This window comes from Phalacrocorax aristotelis, chromosome 1 (assembly GCF_949628215.1).
Source record: "Phalacrocorax aristotelis chromosome 1, bGulAri2.1, whole genome shotgun sequence".
In the NCBI taxonomy this organism is placed as follows: domain Eukaryota; kingdom Metazoa; phylum Chordata; class Aves; order Suliformes; family Phalacrocoracidae; genus Phalacrocorax; species Phalacrocorax aristotelis.
In genome coordinates this window covers 15,122,224-15,146,428 of record NC_134276.1, presented here as the reverse complement: position 1 = coordinate 15,146,428, position 24,205 = coordinate 15,122,224, and the positions used below count along the sequence as shown (strand labels likewise).

The 24,205-nt window shown below is 37.0% G+C and overlaps 1 protein-coding gene across 2 annotated transcripts in view; it reads right to left on the bottom strand.

The window, feature by feature from the left end:
* Nucleotides 1–24,205, bottom strand: part of ARHGAP42 (Rho GTPase activating protein 42) — a 178,663-nt gene that overhangs the window by 19,047 nt on the left and 135,411 nt on the right. For both annotated transcript variants that reach the window (XR_012658683.1, XM_075081816.1), the window contains exons 8-18: nt 22,645–22,774; nt 18,308–18,408; nt 16,343–16,452; nt 12,580–12,658; nt 11,524–11,563; nt 10,383–10,445; nt 8,738–8,812; nt 7,968–8,052; nt 6,649–6,707; nt 5,744–5,849; nt 1,034–1,193 (exon numbers count right to left, since the gene is read on the bottom strand). Coding sequence is in view for 1 of the 2 variants with exons in the window: in XM_075081816.1 (XP_074937917.1) it covers nt 1,034–1,193; nt 5,744–5,849; nt 6,649–6,707; nt 7,968–8,052; nt 8,738–8,812; nt 10,383–10,445; nt 11,524–11,563; nt 12,580–12,658; nt 16,343–16,452; nt 18,308–18,408; nt 22,645–22,774 (1,008 nt within the window). In the remaining variant the exon portion in view is untranslated. The remainder of the gene's footprint in view (nt 1–1,033; nt 1,194–5,743; nt 5,850–6,648; nt 6,708–7,967; nt 8,053–8,737; nt 8,813–10,382; nt 10,446–11,523; nt 11,564–12,579; nt 12,659–16,342; nt 16,453–18,307; nt 18,409–22,644; nt 22,775–24,205) is intronic.

Sequence of the window (24,205 nt, the reverse complement as noted above, 5' to 3'; positions counted from 1 at the left end):
CAACTAACTCCTGCCCAAGAAGCAATAGATTTATTAAATTTTATGAAAAGATTGAATTTTTTCCTGTGTTCCTGTGAAAGTTTTTGTATGTTTCCAACCCCTACCATTCTGCGATTCTGTGTGAAAATAAAATCTGAGGAGGCTTTTCAGTGAAGCTGCTACTTGCCATGGTAGTGACTGTAAGTGTTTAAGATTTCATGGATTTTCCTTCTCAAGCCCTGAAACAGTTCTTATTCAATGTTCCAGGAAAGAGCTTGAGATGGACCTTTGCTATCACTGGTCTCTTTGAAGCGAACAAAATAAACCAGGCAGTCACAGACATGCCTTTCTTCAAAGCAAAAGAAGTACCTACAGAAGTTTGTGTATTCCAGAGTATTCAATAACTTTGAAATCACAAAGATCTGATGGGCTTAAAACCTGTAAATATGAATAAAACTTCATCTAAAATACTTTATTTTTTTCTTTTTGCCTTTTTTACTTTTGATCTAGCACCTACACACATGAAAAATGACAGCACACAGAAATGGAGGATGGTGCTGAGGATCCACAGTGATGCCGCTCATGAAGAGAGGAACTGACGGATGGTTGGGGTTTGATGACGTTAGTGGGGACTAGATCTCCACTGTGGAGCCGGCATATCCTCAAAGGGCAGCAATGGTCAAGACTCTGACCTGATGCACTCCGAGGAGAATCCATGCATTCACACAAACTGAACCTTCATACACTGCTAGCAAGAGAGAGCTGGAGGAGCTTGGAGCAAAGTTATGGACCTCATTCTGTTTCTAGATATAAGAAGGACACAGCAATCTTCAAGTGAAGATTCAGAGGATGGGAGATTATGCCTTGGATCTGTACCTTGCACAGCCACAAAAGACTTGCTAGGAATACAGATCCATAGCATAGGGTGAGAAGAATGTATTCTTTCTACCTTCTCCAAGTGCCAGTTTTCTTATTGTTAAGAACCTAAGGATGATAATGAAAATGAGATCTTAGTTCCACTTTATCACAAAACAGTCAAATCATATCTTTCTACCTTTTCATAATGCTCTATCAGAATTTCAACGACGACATTCTGAAACTTAATGTTCATCATAGCAGCCACGGTTTCTTCTTGGGCTCTCATCAGAGTTGGTCCAAAGATAACACCAAGGTTGGATACAGTCATTAGATTCTGCTGACTGTGTAATGATACCCTTTAAATGAACACAAACAACGTGCAATTAAATAGTTGTGTTAAACTACAATTACAACAAGCAAAAACCTGTTAAGACTATTTCTTTAACAAGATCCCAGGTTTATGCCTCCCCTTTAAAAACAGTGTATTTCTGTACTGTATTTCCATGAGGGCTTCCATCCTGCAATAACTTAATGGATAATGAGCACATCTTCCTAGAGTAAGTATGTACGTTTCTGACATAATTGACAGGAAAAAGCAACTATTTTGAAGGTCTCCACAGAGAGATCCAGACCATGTAAAGTTTAGGAGCCTTTGCATAGGTACCTATCTCTCTCCAATGATTATACAGCAACTTAAATACTTGATGTTGGATTGACTGAAAATACTATGATATAGTGGAGGTCAACCATATACCTTAGCTTTCACGTAAAGGAAAGAAAATTAGCTTCTGTAACACTTACATTGCAATAGGATCTCTTTATTAGTGCATTGAAAACACAGGATCAATGGGGCCAGTGAAATAATTATTTCTGTGGTATAGATAACACTAGATGATCATAATGCCATTTTCTGGCTTGAAAATATATTAACCTTTTACTTTTGTACATTGTTATCACTTACTGTACCTTTTCTGTAATTTTTCTTAATGTAGAATTTAGAAACTTTGTTTTTCCAATAATTTATAAGATAGTAAAATGAAAACCATCAATCACTAATCCTCAATGCCCCTTTTCTCCCCCTACAAATAAGATTTGCCAAAAAAACCCTGCATCATCATAAATCCTTTGAAATAACTGCCAGTGATTCCCTGGTCACAGCTGCCCTATTGCCTCATGTCTGAGAAATATCACGCCAAGTAAACATTTGATAATTGCCTTAATGCATAATTTTACTGAATCTGCTACCAAATAGAATCAGTTATTGAGGCACTTGTTCACATTTTCCTCTTCCTTCCCACTGCTATTTGCTATCATTGTCGAGCTGAGCATTTTTAGCCATTTCCTACATAATTAAAATAACCCTTGTACATTTTAAAATTAAGAAACAGTAAAAACTACATAATACTGGAGGACAAGCAGGTAGGAACCAACTTTATCTTCTGGTTTTCTCTGACAGCCTTCACTAATCAGGTTTATGGAGACATCTGCTATGTTTTCCTTCCAATAATGTTCTCAGATAGCTTGATTTGTTCTTAAAATGTTATACAAACATTAACAAAATGATCTATCTGATGTCAGAGTTTGGTGGCAAATAACACAAATACTATCCCCTTACAAAGATTAAGAAGGCCTCTGAGATTTTCCCAAGGCTACTGGGGGATCAAACCCATGTCTGGACTCACATGCTACCTTTTCTCTCAGTCTCACTGTGGAGGAGGCACTAATCATACACAGAATTAATAGAACAGTAGAATTATCCTGGTATAGGGCTGACATAGACTGTACAATTCTATAACAAAGTAATACTCCCCTCATATTTGGAACAGGAATGTTTTAGCACCCCTTTTACACTGAGAAACAGGAGGAAGACAGGAAAGGGGTATGTTTTGGAGACAACATGATTATAAACTGTAAGAAAATAAACACCTATCTTACATGTTTTCTATGTTGCTTCATTAACTTATGCCAAAAAGACTTTCCAAAATTTTACTTCAGACAGACACACTGGCAGAGATTGTTACTTGGTAGGCATATCATGATAATGATTGCCTTGTTAAAGCACATTTTTAGCCAATTATCTTAATCTAGTTTTCTCTGTAACAGATCTTTTGTTTGGCTTAGGTAACTATGGGGTGTTTGTGAAGTCCACTAGGTTTATTATAAAAGTCTAAAAAAAATAACCCTTTGCAAAGTTGCTCTGCTTTGTGCTGCACAGTAACTGTTAAGGTCTCTTACAGAAACTAGTCTTATAGCATAAGACAGAAAGTAGTGTTTGTCCTGTGTTTGGGTTTCCTTGGTTACAGATTTGGTAGCTTAGTTAATAACAGGAATGATGAATTTAATAACATTGTAACCAGAAAGTATTTTGTACAGAGCATTTCAAAGGCTTGGTTTCTTGCAAAAGAGAAAAAACCCAGGCCTGTAAATGGATCGTTTTGACAACTAATTTCCCCTGACCCAGTCTTACTGTTGCTGGGCTACTGAATAGATACAGGCCAAGGTACTCATGCATTTCAGGTAGCTGTAAGGCATTCATTAAGATGCATTTGCTTTCTCCTCAAAGTCTCTTTCTTCGATATATTGCCAGTAAATTTTTGATACTGCCAGATTGCAGACTCCTGACTATCTACCTTAGAAAAGTATGGTGTTATTAAATCATACCAAAGAATGATTTATTCTTTAAAGTAGACAGGTAATTTGACTAGGAGGATTTTAAAAAAAAAAAGTGACCTGTCCGAAAATAACATCAAGCTTTCCGTGTTTGCCTAGCTGCTGAGCTGCTACTCATACAGTAACACCTCTCTGCAGGGCGCTTTTCAGGATTTACTGGTTTTGTTTGTTTGTTTGTTTTTAGTATGATCTACATCCCACAACATCTAGATCATATTTATTTTTACACAGTAGACATAAAAATCAAGGTAGGCAGAGACATAAAGACCTTAAGACCTAAACCAAGAAAAAATATTATTATCCTTATTTCATAACCCATGGTTAAAGGTATAGTATTTTTACCTAGACACAAAAAGCACACATAAAGGAGCTGAACAGCTAAAAGTAATTGAGGGAAAGGATGCACATTTTGAAATCGGATTTTAAACAAAAGAATGAAGCAACAAGAGGTAGGGGGCTTTTTTTCATATTTTCCCATTTACATAAAATTAGGTACTTTATCTGCCATTTGTTCCTTGAAAAATCTCAACATGGTAGGAAAAAGGTGAGGAAGGAAGAAAACAAATACACTCAAGAGACTAATGTTGACTGCAGTCTCATTAGAATTGCTAGCATAAACAACACCTGGCAAATTATATGAAAAATTAGAAGGGGTGAATTGAAGATTGGAAAGAAAAGAACTGAAAGTTTTCAGTATAAAACCATAAGATTAAATTTATCAGAAATGGGGATTTCATCAACGATGTGATAGGCAAGAGTTTAAGACAACAATTAAAGAAGGGAATACTTCAGGCATGCTTTTCTTTGGAAATGTATCTGAGGTCATATTGAGAGTGAAGAAGCCGGGAAAAGAGGTCAAGAAAGAAATGCTTGCCTATAACTAATTCTGCCTAGATATTAGTCATTTCCTATGTATATACATTTCTAATTATGGGGCTTCCAGACTAGCAGCTTTTACAAAATCATTAATCCTTCATTAAATGTTTTCACTTCTTAGCAGGTTAGAAAGCAGTATATACTATATTTTTTAGCTAACCAAACCACTCTGAGAGTAGGGAAACTCTAGGACACTTGCTTTCACCTGGTTCTCTGGGTTACCCCAGGTCTCATGAGCTGCAAGGTCTGCCTAATCAGTTTTTGCAATGGAAGCATTCACAGCAGCTCCCTATCATGTTAGTTCTCCAGGGCCTAATGACATAAAAGGCTAAAAATAATTTATTAGGGCTAAATAATTTCCTATCAAAGAAATTTTCAAAGTTCTCACATCTATAAGAGGAAGCAAAACTGAATTAGGCTCCGCTTTAGATAGCTTACTGCAGGCTGTGGCTCAAGCTGTGATCAAAAAAGCAAAATATCTGGGACATAATGAACGGAATGAAAACAGTACTAAAAAGTATACAGCATCCTAAATCAGAAAGAATAGCACATATTAAAAAGTATTCAGCAAATACCAGTGAAAACCAACCAAAGATTTAGTAAAACTTAAATGAATGTTCGATGCAGAAACAGGATAAATTATACTGTAATAATGGTATGTAATCACAGCTAGTGATAGAGAAAGACCTAAGAGAATAAAAACTTGGGTTTTTTTGTCTCACAGCATGTGCTAAGTGTGATTCAGTGAAGACAAAAAGTCATTAGTTTGAAGAAATACAAAATCTTCTCCATCTGACACTTAATTAATACTCAGAGCTGACGAAGGAGATCCAAAAGTGAGTTTGGACATTTATAGATATAAAAAAATATAAATAATAATACTTCAAAGTAGTGTTTTCAAATGATGCTACACTTCAGAGCTGTTAAAGAGAAAAATAAGATCAAACATGAAAGCCAAGTATTGTCCAATTAGTCTACCGTCCACTTCTGAAACAGTGTGGGACCTCGAGTCAGATTCAAACCAGCATTTTCTGTCAACCTTAGCATAGTTTTAGATGTTTCTTAAAGTTAATTAGTGCCAATTCCTGTAATAAGTAAGAATCTGAATGAAAACATTGAGTGGGTTTATTTTATAAACGTAGTTGGTCAACTTTTGGTGACTCTTTATGGTGTAATTTAAAAATTTTGTTTCTACGGTGAGTATTCTTCAGCTACGTTGAGAACATCATTTCAGAAATTAAATGTAATTTCAAGTGGCATTGTTTCAACATAGATACTAGATTAAGCAAAACTGACAAATTTAAAGTGAAAATAATCACATCTTAGAACAATATCAAAGAGAAAAATAAAAAAGAATTACTTGACCAAGTGCTTGATAAGGATGTCCAGCATCTCTCTGTTCTTCTCTGGCAACTTATGCACAAGTGCATGCACTGCCTCAACTCTGTAGTTCTGATCATCTGACTCTATTAAACAGAAAAAAAATATTGTTGATAAAATAGAACATGTACTAAAATGTGACTACAAATGGCACCAATGCCTGTACGCTAATACACGCATGCATTACAAGCAGCCAAACACAATTAGCCTTTAAAATGATGCGGACCATTTGATTATATTTGTTACAACATTCTGAAATCTGTATTTCAAGTAACTTGCCAAAAGCAGTTACCACTGATATGGGAACCAATGAAATTTGTGGCAATTTTCAGTGAAATCCAAGATTTTATCCCTTGATATTTAAAATAACTAAAATTCTTGAATGTCTTTTATCTAGGCAAGAGGAAATGGGGAAATAACTTCAAATTCTAAACTGGAGTTGTTAGAAAAACAATCTTACTATCTCTATATCTAATCACTCCATTTGTGAAAAGGAGATAATTATCATTCCCTCCAATTTTTCAAGGCAAGCTGGGAAAATAAAGGTCCCTGGATGAGAGGGATGAATGCTCTAAATGAATTATCAGCCTGTAAAAAACAAACAAACATGTAAATCAAGATTCAAAATTTCATGCAGAAGGCAGTCACACAGAACCTCTAAAAAGATCAGAACAAACCACTGAACAGCTTCACCTAGTGTGACCTCTCTGTTTTGAGGGCTTTCATGTCGCACTGTGCTGTCACATACAGTGACATGGAAGAACTCAGATCCATGGCTGGATCACTGAATAATAGACCAAGGAGAAAAATAAGGATAGTAACTGAGGAGATTAAGAGTTAGAAACAATACTACTTTCATGGAAGTGTATTTATTGCTTTACTTACTAACAGCAACAATGAAATCTTTGTGCAGCTTGAAAGTCATCAGTGGTTCTGAAAGACACCTGGGTGTAAAAAATATTAAAAAGAAAATATAAAAAACCCACATTACTCAGAGACTTTTAAAGTTTTATAGTAGCCCTCAACACCTGCATCATGTATACTGGTACGTTGTAGGAAACCCAATTCAGTGATGACTGATTGCAAGTAGTACACAGTTCAATCACATACAAAGTCTGGAAGTCTCTTTGAGTTGAATCTGGTGTCACCATGTAAGTTAATAAGGGAAATAGTACCGGCACTGATTTCAGGACAGAGACTCACTGTTTTCTGGTTTCCATACTGTAGAACAGGAATAAATACAGCTGCAGAACATGGGACAGTTGGCTGCAGAAGCAATCTTTTGCCCAAGAAAGGCAAAAACACGATGAAATTTGCGACTGAAATTCTGATCTGAGAGATCCTAGAAGAGTCATCTGAAAAGCAGACTGTGAATTGCCTTACAGACACGAACACACAGCTACTGCTAGCTCACGTTCTAACTTCACAAATACAGTATCTACAATGATCTATGCTTCTGAAGATGTATTATAAATGTCTTCAACCAAAGCAAGTCTTTTCAATGAAGTTTACATGAGCATTGCACTATAAATCTGATACATATTTTTCAGAGATTTCAGAAATAGGGATTTCTGATGCTGCCCTTTGTAAGGTGACCGGTTTAGGAAATCTATATTTTCAGGAGGCATAGAACACTCATCATCTAGATTTGATGCTTTTTATTATGTTTCTCTTGAATGTTACATATTGAGACCCAAAAAAGAGCGATCTTCTAAGTACCACAGTTCATGAAAATTCTGTCTCTTAATAGCAAAAATTTTAGGAGAAATGGTACTGTGGGAAGACAACAACAGCAAAAAATACGCTATGCTAAAGACCTATGCTTTTGCAGAGATTTTTATTCTGCGCCAACAATGATGCCATGAAACCTCATGGTACACAGCTTAAGGAATTCAGAAAAGGAAGACTGAGCACAGCATGCTTTGTGGTTAACGTAAAAGATTTTAAACAAAAACATGCAATTAATTAAATTCTGCCAAATTTAGGGCTGTATGTATATAAGGCATGACTATCTTAATAAGGCAGAAAGTGTATGACAAATTTTAGATTTATTATTACACACAATCGCAGGGATATTAGGCAAGATAATAGTATACTCAATTATTACCATGCTAATGGATACAAGGAATGTAATATGATATGAATAAGCACAAGATTAATGGGCCAGAAAAGGAATACTGAGATTTGTGTAGCATCATACTTACCTGAGGTAGTTTTTTAGTCCGCTTGTTATTGTTTTATTGTCCCAAAGTTCCATATCAATATCCATATCAGGAGGAGATTTGGGAGCTGGGAGAAAGTTGAATTATTATTGTGCTATAGTTTAACTAAAACACTAACTAGAAAAGCAACAGAACAGAAGCTAACAGATTAGTCATTTAGCTCGTGATTACTTCTTAGCCAGATTAACTACCAATCTGATCAATTTGAATTTTTGTCTCTGCCAGAGTGTTAATAAAAATGAATACAGCGCTCACATTTAGTGCCTATAAACATGAACTATATGCACTGTTTCAAAGTCTAAAGTAAGCCCAAGTCAAGAGAATTACTAATGTATTTGGCTTAGATGTTCAAACACAGGCATTAGAGAGCCAAATTTGCAAGAAAAGTGAAAGACTAGAACAAATGTCATTAAAATGAGTTATGCTGTGTTACAGAACTAAGCTTTGGAACACTTCTGAAATATGCCAAATAGATACCAACAAATAGAACTTTAAAGCTAAAAGAAGAAATTTATTTATCAGTAATTTGCTCACGTATATCAATGATTGCATGCAGAAATTGAATACTGATGCATGCGAGAAACTAGTTAGAAGGATCGCTCATTTTAGGACTGCAAACTCAATTTAGTGGCAGTGAGTGCACATAAAAATTTGTAAATATTATGACACACTCTTCTGAGCACAGCAGTTAAGACAAAAGGGACCACAGCAGACATACTGCACGCTGACAAAGGTTCACTTCAGATACTTACAAAATATGGTATTCATCAGCTTTTGCACCTTGGAATTTACACCTCCTATTCTGTACAGACCCAGGATTGTAATACCTACATTAGGAAAACAAGCACAATGAAATTAATGTGAAAATATGGTTATTTCAATATATGTTCATGCATTCTTGGTGTATGTTTTCAAAACTTCTAAATGTATTTATGGAAAATTGTACAATTACTTTCTTGAGTAGTGCTTCACCCTATTGAATTCTCTTCTGGGACATTAGAAATGCATTCCACTGAATCCGCACCATATTATACACAAATCATAATTTTACATTACAGAGCCTTTTTGTAGAGAAATGACCCATATTAACAAACAACAAGGAGATGGCTGGGAAAAGCTATTTTTGCTGGATAAAATATTTATATATTGAGATTACGTGTCAAGAAGTTTGTCTTACCTAGACTTCAGTGGAATTACTATGCACCTATATTTGCTTAGACCATCATCCCTTCCAATTAAGATCTGATTGACATTTATAGCAGAAATAAAGATTGTAACCAAAATAAAAACATATAATGTATACTGTTGCAACACTGCAGTTTAGAATTTTTATGTTATGCATGGATCCCCATGCAAAATAGAGACAGTCAAGTCCCAATTTACCCATAAGTTTCAATTGTTGGGTTTTTTTTTTAATAGCACAGATACTAATAACAAAAAATGTTTAATGTGTGACATTCATAACACAGTATTTCAGTATTCCATTAGTGATTTAAAAGTCTTCCCTTCTCCCCACTTCAGGTCTTACAATTTAAAAATTGCCCACTTCTTTGAAAACAACATTCTGAAGTCTGACCTCATTTAGATAACTTAGGTGTTTTGTTTCGAAACTTTTTTCCCCCCCAGGAAAAAAACGCAAGCTCTGAGTCAGCAGCGACTCAAAAGCTACATAACATTGTTACCTGAGAAACAATTCATGCTGAGCTCAATGTTGCACAGAGAGACCACACAGCTTTTGGATTAGAAGAGAGTGCACAGTTACAGTTCAGTGCATGGACAGGAAAAGGTTACCTCTTTTTATGGAGGCCGATACAGCCATACCTCTTCATTTGAAAGGAAATAATTAAAAACTTGCTGTGAGTTGCAAGACATCACCTCATCAGTACAGTGATTATTATTTTCTTTTTGTACATTCCCACTACTGAAAGTAAGTTTCTAAAATTTAAAAAAATGGATAAACCATCTGCAAAATGAGTGAATAAAATGATAGGACATATGCTCTGCAAAAAATATGTTCCAGCAGAGAGTATTCATGCCACTTTTTAGTCTTTAGGTTTCATGCCAGAAACCAAAGCTGGGACCTGAGGCTCCCTATAGGTTTACCATGCGAAAGCACAATTTGGTGCACACAGGTTAAAGACTAAAGATGTGTGAAACTGTGTATTAAGATGTCAAAACAATATGAAATTAGAGAAAATATTTTAAAAACATACTTCAATGATATGTTAAGAACTGTTGTTGGAACTTGTGGCAAAAATTTTAAGTGTAAAGCACACAGATTAAATGTGAAAAGTACAAATCAAATAATGGACATACTCCAAAACACAGCTGTAAAACATGTAGAATTAAATAAAGTAATACTTGCGAAAAAAATACTTATAATAATCTAATACACACCTCTTGTTTCTACAGCATGAATACATTTCCTCACAAAATTGAAACCTGCTTCATTTAAGAACACTATAAAAAGAAGAAAAAAGGGTAATTATTTTCTAATTTATCAACACACAAAATCTCTCTGTTTAGCTACATTCCATTCACATGTTAGTCAAGAAGGACTCATACACATCTATCCACGAGATTATGATACTTATTCTGTAACAGTATTCTTATATGCTTAGTACTCAAAATCCAACAGGAGTAGGGCAGCGATCGTGCCCCTGTACTCAGCACTGGAGAGGCCGCACCTTGAGTACTGTGTTCAGGTTTGGGCCCCTCCCTACAAGAAGGACATCGAGGTGCTGGAGCGTGTCCAAAAGGGCAACGAAGCTGGTGAAGGGTCTAGAGAACAAGTCTTATGAGGAGCGGTTGAGGGAACTGGGGTTGTTTAGCCTACAGAAGAGGAGGCTGAGGGGAGACATTGTCGCTCTCTACAACTACCTGAAAGGAGGTTGTAGCGAGGCGGGGGTTGGTCTCTTCTCCTGATGAACGAGTGATAGGATGAGAGGAAATGGCCTCAAGTTGTGTCAGGAGAGGTTTAGATTGGACGTTAGGAAATATTACTTCACTGCAAGGGTTGTCAGGAATTGGAAGAGGCTGCTCAGGGAAGTGGTGGAGTCACCATCCCTGGAGGTATTTAAAAGACATGCAGATGTGGCACTTAGGGACATGGTTTAGTGGTGGACTTGGCAGTGTTAGGTTTATAGTTGGACACTTAAGATCTTGAGGGTCTTTTCCAACCTAAATGATTCTACGATTCCATACAAGGATATTATTTCAACATACTGGCATGCATTTACATTTAGGTATACAGAATACTGATAAAAACTTTTTTCAGATTTGTTAAATATATTGTAGCTTTGAAGCCAATAAATTTTTCTTCCAATTTATGTTTAATAGTAATACAAAAGTTGAAGGCTTTCTCACAGTTTACATAGCTTAGGATGTGCTTTCATGTATCTCAATCATGTAATCCAACAGTTATTTCACAGCAATAGAAAGAAAATGTAAAATATTCTCTCACACACACATATCCAGAAACCAGGACAATACAGAAAACTAGCAATATTTGGTAAATCTACATAATTATAGAGCTTACTTTCTTCCTTCTTGCTAATAATGGCTGGCAGCGTGTAGATCTGTGAAAAAAAAAAATGGCAACAGGAGGTCAATGCTTGTGCATTAAATTCTTTATTGCCAGGTTTTTTGGTAGTTCTAAAGCTAGCTGCGATATGCTGTGTATTAGCTTGCTGCTAGGGAGAAGCCAGCCTTGCCTTCCCCCTTCTCCTGACATTTACCCCCACTACACTCACCCAGGTTAACAGCCCTCTGCTAGGATCTGAGCAGGTGGAGAGGGCAATGATCCAATGTTTTGGCTGTGTTTGCAGTTTTACACAGCTGACCACCTCTGGGGAGAAGGCAGAGGGCCAGCAGGATGTGTCCCAGAAACCTATTCAGGCTGGCCTTGAGATTTTAGATTGACTAGGGATTTAACAGCATTAAATTTAGAGGCACCTAAAATGTGCTGGAAGTCAGATTTGCAGACTCCAAATGGGTTAAACTGCAGTACAACTACTGATTTAATTTCTGTACTGTTTCAGTCAAGCAAGAAGCTTGTAAAAATACTAATCTATCTCATACAACTGATCAACCATTTTTTTCCCCCCAGGGACACAGGTCTGGTATCACCTTCATTCAGTGGCTATTTTAAGAGCAGATTTACAGCGGGAAGAAATCTCAGACAAGGCTGTTTCTTACTAGCTTTCTTATCCTCTCTGCAGTGCTTTTCAAGACAGTGCTAATTGTTTAGTCCATGATGCTGCCCAAAAGATGGTTTGTCTTCACCAGTGCAGAAGATAACATTCACAAATGTTATCTGAACCATGAATCCTATTAGACAATATGCTACCGTATTACTTAAACATGAAATATCCTAGCATAAAACACTAATATATAAATAAAGGCTTAAATTCACTAATAGTTCTGCTTTTCCACCTTGTACCTATCTTGACTGTGTATCTGCAAGTGTCTCACAAAGAACAGAACTGTATTTGCCTGTACTGTAACAGAGTATGATACGCATATTAGCTTCTTTCTTTAATACATGTGCCACAAAACTGTAAAAAGAAAAGAAAAATGAAAAAAATATCCTTACTGGTTCCTTTCCATCCATAGCTTCGAGCCAAAGTTTTCGGTTGGATTCTGAAAAAGCTTGCAGTGTGATTATTCCAGGTCTGTCAAAAACACATATACTGAAGTTACTAATTTTGTTTTCTCAAACAGTATCCAAAGTCAGGATCCCAACGCGTACTGACATGAAGTGAATACATAGCAGGCAGAGAGAAGTTAAAGAAAGCTGACGGTTTCTGACATAACACAATGACTTTGAGCTCTATTTAAAAACAGGTCTGGTTTTTTAAAAGTTTGGTACTGCAACATGTAATTTTAGATGCCTAGAGTGGGAAAACTTAAGGGCAAGATACATCAGCTCAATTTGACTAAATATGTCTATGCCCGAGCTGGTTATCTACGTGCCTTTCATAGCAAATGAAAAGAAGTAGGTACTTTTAATCTAAAAGTCATCATATCCCAAAATAAATTTCCAAAGTCAGTCAAAAGAAATGCGCCCTGATATGGCTGCCTAAAAAAGTGCTTTGAGATAGTATCTCAAGTACAGAGATGTAACATCAATTGAGCTGAGCACTGTCATGGCGCAGGAATTTTTTATTTGAGAGGGTTCAAAAACCAGTTCTTTCTGCTGGCTGTCCTCTAAGCACTATGATAGAAGTTAAAAAAGTGGCATATCCTCTCTGTTGATGAAGCTTTGACATTGCCTAGAAGCAGAATCACAGGAATCAGTGAAGGGATGAAGGAACCAATTTTGATCTTTATTCCTGGAATAATGATATGAACATATGTGTAAATACAAAGAATTAGTCTCTAGGCAAATGAGTTTTTTAAGAAATGTTTTGAAATTAACTCACTGATTTGCCAGTGTAGAATGCCCAAGAGACAGTCCATTTAAGAAGTCCTGCGACCACACCAGTGGAATGTATCTCTGCTCAACACTTTCAGCAGAGTGTCCAAAACTGTGACTTTTCTATGGTAGGTTCACAAATAATGAACGCTATAGTTTTTACTAGGTATACACCTTCCACCATAAAAATAAATAACCAAAAAAACTCCAACTTTTCCCACCTCCTCAAAAAGACCTACCTTGGCACCTTGTATTTAAAAAGCATGCAAGAAAGCAACTGGACAATATAGAATATCAAAATGTATGTTCACACACATACACCGAGTCATACAAGGATGAGCAAGCCCTGCCCTTATACATAAAAATGCCGAGTATTTAATTTGCTATCTGCTACGACAAGTGTAAAAAGATACAGTTAATCCAGATTAAGATGTGTAACTGTTTTTCTATTTTCTTAAAGCCTAAGTTTATTTCTGTTTTAATGTTCCATCGCGATTACTACCAACACATTCTCACCTAGGAATTTTTCTCTCAAAAACATTTTAGAAATAGAAACTGATTTTTTTTTTCTTCTTTCTGGTGTGACCACTGCTTAATATTTCAGTTGGAAATTGCATTTATAGTCATTTGGTCAGCACATACAGAAAAAACCAGAGATTTCTGAGTGTCATTTTTGGTTCAAGCTGAGAGATACCTGCTTTTAGCCCTGGGTTTCTGATTTAATCTGTTGGCCAAGTTTGCAGTCATTGTATAGCACGTTTTAACACTCATGTATTTAACACTATAATCACCAAATATTTGTTTCCTCAAAAAACCCCAAACCAAACCCTAAAACAAATCAAATACATTTTGAACTAACTTCCTTTCTGGTTACTGAAATAGTAATTTCTCAGAAATTAAAATTACATTCAAGGTGAAACACACTTTTTGATGTTACCTTTTTATAAAGCTCCAGTGCAAATAAGAATAGTTTTTACAAAAAGTCTGAGCTGAATGAAGGTGTGAAATTTAAATTAATTATGTCAATTAGAAGGGCTCACACTGTGTGCTCTCCACTAGCTGTTCACAAGGGTTTCTTTCAGTTAACACGGTTCTTTCAAGAAATGAGATGTGCACATCGGTCTGCAGAGTTTTCCAATACTTCAATAAAATAATATGTCATATAATGTTCTATACAATGTTGCATATAATAATACAAGGAGAGAATTAGCTCTGTGGGATAAGGGGTCTGGCGATGTTACCCATAAAATTTTGCAGCAAAATTTTGAAGACTGGTGTAGCTGCACAATTTTAAAAAGAGCTCTTTCATGATGAAAAGTCATATCCTCACATTGCTAAGGAAACTTATCTTCTGCTAATATAAATTACTTTTAAAAATTTTCTGTATTTTGCAGGTTATGTCCAACATTATACTCCAAGTAAACAATATTAAGTCTTGAATTTAAAATTAGTTCAAACGTAATCATTATCATAGTCTTTTTGAATCCTCAGTATTCCAGTATTGTGTTTATATTTATATGAACTTGTTCACATTCTTAGTCATTACTGACATCAGTAACGGCCATTGCATCTTCTCTTTCTCAGGGAAAACCCAAGTTTTACCAACATGACATTCAGAAGAGATTAAGGTTCCCCTTGTATATGAACTCCCACCAAATATTTCTAGGTATTTTGTTGTCTATTATCTCCTCTGCTGATTTGTACAAAAATTCACTACTTCCCTGCCAAATACCAAATCAACTGGAAAAGTGAACTTTCTACCAGCCTGTGAAAGTTATATCCTTACAATAATGACCAAGTAACTTTGTGTTCTACTCCCCTTTCAATCTTCTGTCCAAGTTTCCAGAATGCCTTTAACTTATAGGCCATACACATTTGTCATCAACCAAAATGGCCAAAAGGAATAAATAATTTGTAAAAAGTGCCTATAACTATCTCTTATGATGAGAACTTGAACTGCAGATGGAACTAATTGTTCTGTGCACTTTTGTTTAACTGTGGACATTGTAGTCAAGTAAGGGAGAGAGAAGGGACAACACTCACTTGTGAATACGTTACAATGGTACTGCCACGGATGTGTCTAACAAAGGCAATTCTACTTAGAAAGAAATAACTACTAATTTCAAACTCAGCCTGCCAATTCAAGCTTAGGAGATTTCAAGAGACCAATTAGTCTCAACATTTATTCATATAAAATTTCTATTTGTCAAACCTGAACTCACTCAGAAATCTCTTTCAAAAAAATAATGTATTCTATCTGAAAGTACCAAAGTAGCCTCAAAATTAGCATGTAAAACCAGCAGTTCTGAATGGAATTTTAAATGACAGTAACAGTCGTAAAATATTTCTTAAGAGAACGACTACAAAAATCAGTCTATTTATCATATTTTAAGGGAAAAAAAGAATTCAATATTTATCTTTATTCCCAAGCTTGAAAAAAATACTGTTACAAGTACTTTGTACATATACCGCAAACAGAGAAAAGCTGTTTTCATGTATCTTATATAATTGTAATATCCCGGAATAAGTGAAAAAAAATTGTAGAAGTAATTTTCAAAAAAGAAAAATGATGTGCTATCACACATTTCTCATAGTAATAGATATTAGTACAGAATATGTTTATTAATAAATATTTATAAAAATATTTATGATCTATTCCTAAAAAAGGGTAGTCAGTTGTGCTACAGGTTTTGTAAGAATCCATCTTGTGCCTGCATGCAAGCATAATGTAGTTAAGACACTACATATGTAATGTAGCGAATTCTGTTAGAAAAACAGGTTTGAACGAATAAGTACTAAGTCTTGAACGCCTGGTTTGTCTGGATACAAACATATTGAGAAATAGGTGTTCTTATTACAGGAGTAATTATTAGATATTGGTTGCAAGTACTTCTATTTTTAATTCTTTTCAATTTGTTAACACAATGAAAAAAAATCAAACCTCTCAAATACTTCAATATCGAAACAGAAGCGTTTGTCAATTGAATCTGTCTTTCTCCTGATGCAAGATTTTAGCTTGAATATTTCTGGTGGGCTTGTGACAAGGCCATTCTATAAAACAAAACAGAACAAAATTAGCATAGGCAGTATACTGATGTACCTTGGCGTCACATCTTAAATTTGACTGTATGAACAGTCCAAACAACATGCCCTAAGATAGGCATTAAAATTATTTTGGAACATGTACAATAATTTCCTTGTATATAAAGACTATAGTTAAATAGCTTTCTATCACATATTTGTTATTTAATTATTACATTTCAGAAAACTCCCTAAATTCAAAACTCTACATATATAACATGTTTATATGTTATATGCTAGAATGAGTATCATACACTTTTGTCAACTCACACATGTAGATAGAAAGATTTCTGAAGAATAAAGTTGACTAACTCCTAGTTCAGGCCACCATCATTGTGAGGCCGCTCTCTATAATGTTGGAAAGGCTGACGCCATCAGGGGAGTTTCTGAGGAATGGGAGAAAGCAAATGTCATTCCTGTCTTAAAGAAGAGCAAGAAGGATTTGGGGAACTACAGGCCAGTCTGTATCACCTTGATCCCAGAGAAGGTGATGGAGTGTGTAATCCTGAAAAGCATTTCCAAAGGACAGAAAGGTCACTGGAAGTAGTCAGCATTGATTTAACAAAGGGGAAATCGCGCAGGACCAACCTGATAGCCCTCTACAATATGATGGATGGCTCAGTGGATGATGGAAGAACAACAAATATTCCTTATCTCAACTTTAGCCAGGCTTTTGACACTACATCCTATTACAGTAGGACATTTCCTACTATATCCTCATAGACAAACTGGTGAAGTACAGGCTAGGTAAGTAGATGGTGAGGTGGATTGAAAACTGGCTGAACTGCTGAGCTCACAGCGGAAGTCCAGCTGCAGCCAGTTGCTAGTGGTATGCCCATGCGGTCAATACGGGGGCCAGCACTGTTTATCATGAATAGGAATAACCCCAGGCACCAGGAACAGGCTGTGGCTGACAGGATGGAAAACAGCTTGGCAGAAAAGGACCTGCAGGTCCTGGTGGGAAACAAGCTGACCGTGAGCCAGCAACGTGCCCTTGCAGCAAAGGCAGCCAACAGCCTCCTGTGCTGCATCAGGCAGAGCATTGCCACCAGGCAGGGATCTTCACCATCTGCTCAGCACTGGTGAGACACATCTGGAGTGCTGTGCCCAGTGCTGCGCTCCTCAGTACAAGAGAGACAGGAGCAAGTCCAGCAAAGGGCCACCACGGTGAATAAGGACTTGGAGCATGTATCACATGTGGAGAGGCTGCTAGAGCTGGGACTGTTCAGCTTGGAGAAGGGGGATCATATCAGTGATTTATCTGTGAATATCTGACAGGAAGGACTAAAGATGACTGAGTCAGATTCTTCTCAGTGCTGTTCAGTGAAAGGGCAAGAAGCAATGGCCACAAACTGAAATACAGGTAATTCCATCTGAACTTAAAGCTTTTTTATGGTGGTCAAATGCTGAAACAGCTTGCTCACAGAGGCAGCGGGGTCTCAATCCTTGGAAATATCTAAAACCTGACTGGACACAGGCCTCACTAACCTGCCTGGGCCAGCCCTGAACTGAGGTTAAATTAGATGATCTCTAGAGCTCCTTTCCAAAACCCATCCATTCTATGATTCTGTGCAAATGTGATTGACTTCCTATGCATTTGGAACCACCACATTAGAGAATATATTAAATATATGGTTAATATACGTTTCAAAAGAAATATTTTTATTTAAATATTTAATTTATCTCCGTTATATAAGACATTAATTGCTTCATGCATGAGAACAGCCTCATGCTTTGGTCACATTTTTTTCTAACAGTTCCTGAAGGCTTAATATAAAAGATAGAATATACAGTTCATGTATGCGTCCATGTATGTGCAACTCACCACTTTTCCACCAGATTTTGTTTCAGCTATACTCATTGTAAATGTTTTTGTTCCTTTATCATAAGTGCAGTAATGTTTTACCCATGTAAATCCAAGAGGTCCTAGATTGAAGAGACATAGTATTAAAAATACTTATTTTGGCATTTTATCACTATTTTAGTTGGAGTTAGATAGAGAAACAAAACAGCCTACAAAATAAAAAACTCCCATAATTTTTTTATTTTGAACATGTTGTTCAGATATAATTTTCAAATATTGAAGCTTGATGAGGTTGCCCAACAAAGTTCCAGCAGATTGATTTTCTTTGGCAACTGGATGGGTCACAGCATTTTACTAGGGTAGATAGGCAGGAGACAGGCAAGATCCTCAGGATTTTTCTGCCTAGGAAATATAGTTGAAGATTTGAGCAACCCAAGTGAAGCACTAGGATTCAGTATTACATCCTTTCTCTGAGGGAAACCTTGAGGTCTGGTGTTAGATCCAGAAAATTGGATGAAGTAATGAAGTCACAGTGCATTTCCCTTTACTTTCAGAGTTCTTGCCAAAGGTAACAAATGCTTTTGGTAGTATCATAGGAACTCTATTTTTCTAGCTGTTACCTTAAGGGAGTGGGTAAAATGGCATTTGGCTCAGAGACAGATTTAATCTTACATAGTTGAACACTGACGGGTGATTTCATTACAGGAAAGGGAAGTAAGGAAAGAAACAGCGCACACTAAAACTATAGTGGTTTAGGGATGAGTGATAAAATGCTGGGTGGCAGAGGTAGTCACTTCAGCAAGAAACATTGGCCTTTTATGCCTTGGAAGGGGTCCTGCTGGGGAAGAGGTGGCTGCAACAGCAGTGCACAAATTACTGCGTCCACAAACTGACAACTGCGCACACTCACAATACCAAAGTAGAATGTACTTAGGGATTCACTAGTCTTCCGTTTAGATAGCCATACATGAAACCTACAGTGATGCCTGAGTAAGTGGATGTACGCCTTGTCCTGGAGAGGTGAAACCACAGTACTTCTTAATCCTACTGCAAAGTACAGGATCTCTGATGCAGATGTTTTCACTCCTGGATTACCCAGAGGTTTGTTCAGGCATTGTTGTGAACCTTTAGTGAATCTAAACATGAAACGCTCTTGAGCTTAAGCTCAATAATATTTTAAACTTCGGCCACTAATCTAGCTTAGATACAGGCATTTATAATGTGTCCTTTGCTGTGAGGACATAGCATAAATTCTCCCACCCTTTGCACAATTCTCTACACATCCTAGAAGTACAGCTAAGATCTCCCATGATTTTCTGGGAAAAAAAAAAGGTTTACTGCAGCAAGAGAGCTAGCAAGAAAAGCTACCAGGTTCCTACAGATACCTCCGGAGGGGTGGTGTACTGCTGAGAACAGGAAAAGTCAGGGTTTTGCAGTGTGACTGCTCCCCCTTGGGCCAGAACATTATGGCTGTAACTGCACTGGTTAATAAACAGCGCTCGCAGCATTCACAGTGATTAGGTAACACAGAGTCAATAGGTAAGTTGGAAAAAACTTATTGATTTTTGAGGACAGGAAATTTAGCATAGAGGGTGGGATATTCTGTGCAAGCTGGTCACAGTGGCAGAGTGCAGCCCCATTTATTTTAGTAGCATTGACACAGCTTCCAGGTATTCAGCTGCAGAGACCAAACACAATGGCTATGTGCGAAGAGGTACCAAGAAGGAAAAGCACTTACTGCCTCTTGGACAGCATTATATGCTTCAGAGCCTGGCATTCAAACATGGCCCCTCTCTGCAGAGCCATCACAAATGTAGGTGCCAAAGCAAAAACTATATATAATGCAGTATTGTAAGTACCGTCTAAATTCAGACTAGGAAAGGACTAGATGATAACTTTCAACCCACATGTGATTTTCCAATTAATTTCAATGGGAGTTACTCATGGGAAAAATATGATATTGATTTTTTTCCAAGTACAGTATCTGGACCTTTTAATTCTTTTTACAATGAAAGAGCTCTGAGTTAAAAAATGTATTTTAAGGGTTTTGTTTGGGTATTTTTAATGTAAGCAATTAAATAAAAATGGAAGGTGTTAAAAACAAATCTAGTAGTTTTGCTATAGATACAATGGCTCTGCCTTCTAAATGTAGCTTTTCACAAAGGTGGTGGGTATATGAGAGAGTGCATCAGTCATGTAAGTTGGATGTCTCGCAATACAGAAATGTAGATGTGGAAATCTACATAGTCTGTTACTCCAACTCAGAGAAAGTTCCACCATTGCCTGCATTTTGCAGGAAAGTAAAGTCATTAATCGAATAGTCAACTGGTTACCCAGCCTCAGAAGCTCGTTGTTCTGTTCCTATAGTTTAACTTATTTTCACTTAGCAAAACAAAACCTATAATTATTTTAAATAAATTTTTCCTCTGATGGAATTTAATTAACTCTTTTAGCATATGTAAGAAGGATGAGCACGCTTAAAGCTGGTTTAGATGAGTTTAGAAGTCACCTGTTTTTCATTTAAAAAATTGTACCCAGACACCTACATTGCAGCTTCAAGTCTGTTACTCATGGGTGTCCATCTGAAAGAAAATAATTTAAAGCCCACTGCCATTTAAAAAAACCCAAAACATATTTACTACCATGCATATCAATAATATATATATACCGGATTTACTCACAAGACTAGCAAACATTTAACCCAGTTGCCCATAATTTGACAAGAGCCTATGGAATGATGGTTGTAGGAAAGCAAACCTGCATAACAAGGAAATATGCAACTAGCACCTTCCCCACTGAGACAGAGATTACAGACCCTGTTACTCTTCCTCCAGAATAAACTAATGAACAATTTTTTTTTTAGTAAGAGGATGTCAAGTTGGCCTCTCACTATTTACTGAAGCACAGCATGTGCTCAACGCTTCACTCCTTTTTTCCCTCCCCCATTAGCAGGGCTCAGTGTAATTTCCACTTAACACAGGTTTCTTTTATCATTATTACTCAGTTAAAACATAGAGGGTCTTCTTAAAACTTTCAGTGCTACCAAGGGTAAAAGTGGTTGAGGTTGAATATGATAAGCATTGAGGTTTCTTTCTTTTAGCTCACATATGGAATAAAGATTAATTTAATGATGTTATTTGGAAAATCAATTATCTATAACTCCATGTAGTCTCTTGATGGGAGCAGTGAATAATATACCCTCAAAACTGAGGTTGGGTGGGGTCAAGTCTGACATGGGAATTCTATATCCAGATGCCTTCTATTTATTTTCAGATTGAGAAATCAGGTGCCAAGTTGTATTTAACAATTTTTGCCTGAACATCAAACTTGCACAAGCATGTACACACTACCTCAAAACACATTGCTAGTGTCAGGCTGATTCCACAGAAAATAGAAAAATGAACAAATAAATGAATATATAAATCTGGGCACCCCATGCAATGAAAACCATTTTACTGAGGGTTTTGCATGATTCTGCAGCTAGTTTGGCTTGGTCTTCTGTACTGGTTAGAGTGTAAAACAGTGGGAGCTGATACTTCAGGTGATGTATAGTTTTGAATTCTCTCATTTGATTTTTCACATATTTCCTGAATCTGTTTTCATTTATAACATGATGTATTGCTAGGCTCTTCCAATTAGTTTCAGACACTTAGGACAACTTTAGTTCTATTCCTTCACTTAGGTCATCGCTTCATTCTCATGTCACATGAAGTGAATAAAACATAGGTAGAGATTTGCAGCTATTTGGAAGCTGAGAGACTGCATTTAGATTACTTTTCTTCATCTTACACATTTGTTTTCCATTACGTACATGTTCATTTACTATTAAGGTGGCTGGGTCTGTGGAAATCCTCATACAAGGTCCAAGTCGCTCCTGCTAGGTGAACTATGGGCCCTGTTCAGGCAGAGAAAGTACAAGCTTTGGCAGGGTTTGGCAGGGAAAGTACAAGTCGGCAGGGTTTGGCAGGCAGAGCCAAAGCAGAGTGTTGGGAGCTTGCAGCTTCTGCAGCAAGTAGAGCAGCCAGCCAGAGCAGATCTTGCTACTTGTCAGTCACTGGGTTGGCCAATAGCAGGGACCTACCCACAAGGACCCAGAGGGCAGCAGTTGAGTTGCTTACAAGTGTTTTGATCACCTTTACATCTGACTGTAGCTACTTTTTTGAAGTAGTACTTTTTGCTTTTTGAAACACTTATTATTCTTTTGAACCTCTCAATCATCTGGAAAGCAAGCGTAGCAGAAGTCTGCAGACATTCAAACACAGAGGTTGTGCTGTCCTGCTAACTGAACCATTTTCTCATCCTTGCATTTGTTGCTGTGCCTTTCAAATCAAGTTAAAAGGTACGTCTGTTATACTCACGTTTCTCCTGCACATAGAGATAGCCTTCCATTGTCCATTGACTTGGTGGTCTGTAATCCTGGTTGGCTGATTTCATTCTTTGCATGAGTCTCTCCACTTCCTGCCTTGTGCTTTCAAAGTTATTCCGGGTCTAATACCCAGAAAAAGAAACAAACAAAACCCCCACATTATCTCATGCAAGTACTAAAAACCAGTGAAGGACTAATTATTAGTAATGCCAAGGAGACTGTAATGGAGACCAACAGAAGTATTTGACAGAGACATAAAAAGGAAAAAAAAGCAATAAAGAATAATATTCTTCATTGCTCTAGAAGCCTAGGAATAACAAAGTAATGAAGAATTGAGCTTAAGCGCACAAGTGTTAAGGAAACATAGTTGGGAATAGTAACATTCCTCTTTCTGCAGGTCACTAACCTGAGAAAGGAGGTCATTTCACATCTTTAGGTGTGCTTACACAATATTTTGCAGACGGATTCAGGCTTTATCTCTGTGTACTCTAGGATACGCAGACAGAAGCCAGGCTAAACCAGCAGCTGCTGATCACATAGCTGCAACCTCAAGTAATAAGTCCCAATGAACCTCTTGAAGTATGGTGCAGAAAACATGAGTTTGGGTTAATGCCAGGCTAATGCCTCTAGACAGCTGTGGTCTCTCCACATGAGGAAGAGACAAATTTACTGTGTATCCACTATCTGCAGTCCACAGCTGCTGACACCCAGAATAGTCAGGTTACCAGCATCGTCATGAACATTTTTTGACAGGACTATGCAAACACCACAGTTAAGTATAACATAAATATGCTAGGTAAGAAACAGGTCACAAGTGGCAGAACTATGCCGAAAGTATGGAAGAACTGTGTCTGTCCTAAATATCGCCTGTGTAACCAGGCACACAATTAGGTACAAAGGTAGGTTATTCATATTTGCTAACATCTATATTCATGTAAATGGACATTTTTTCCCTATTGAATTCAGTGAGGCCAGGGTTTCCCTCCATACACCTCGCACGGTATAGTAGAGAAGAATTATTATGATGTGCCAGAGGTTTGGTAGGTTGTTACTAATACACCAGATGTTGAACACTTTGTTCCTACAGGTAATAGAAAAGAATAAAGTTTTTCATTATGTTTCTACAAAGTCATCTTATGGACTCTAATACTGACTAGTCAGAAAGATACTCTCAAGACTTTATATACTGGTGAGTACTTTCCCAGGACATGTGACCTGTTAAGAGCTCTGGTCTGTCACTACTCTGCTACTCCTACGGCTGTTACTGTTCCTGCTCTAACCTGTAGAACAAGTTTAAGAACAGGAACAGCAGTTCAGATCAACTATTCTCCAAGACCTTAACACACAGTGCAATGGAGAGGAGTGCTTTTGACAGCTACAACAGACAGGCTGAACACAATTTTCCCTGAACTGTCCTCAGTTTGTCTTTCCCTACATCTTTCACTTCAATCTGAGGTTGGGTGATGCTCTGAGTGACAAGTCAGTAGAAAGCCCAGCTGGCAAAATGAAGCTGTGGATCTAGATCTGGAGCCAGAATTCAAACTTCTGTGTAA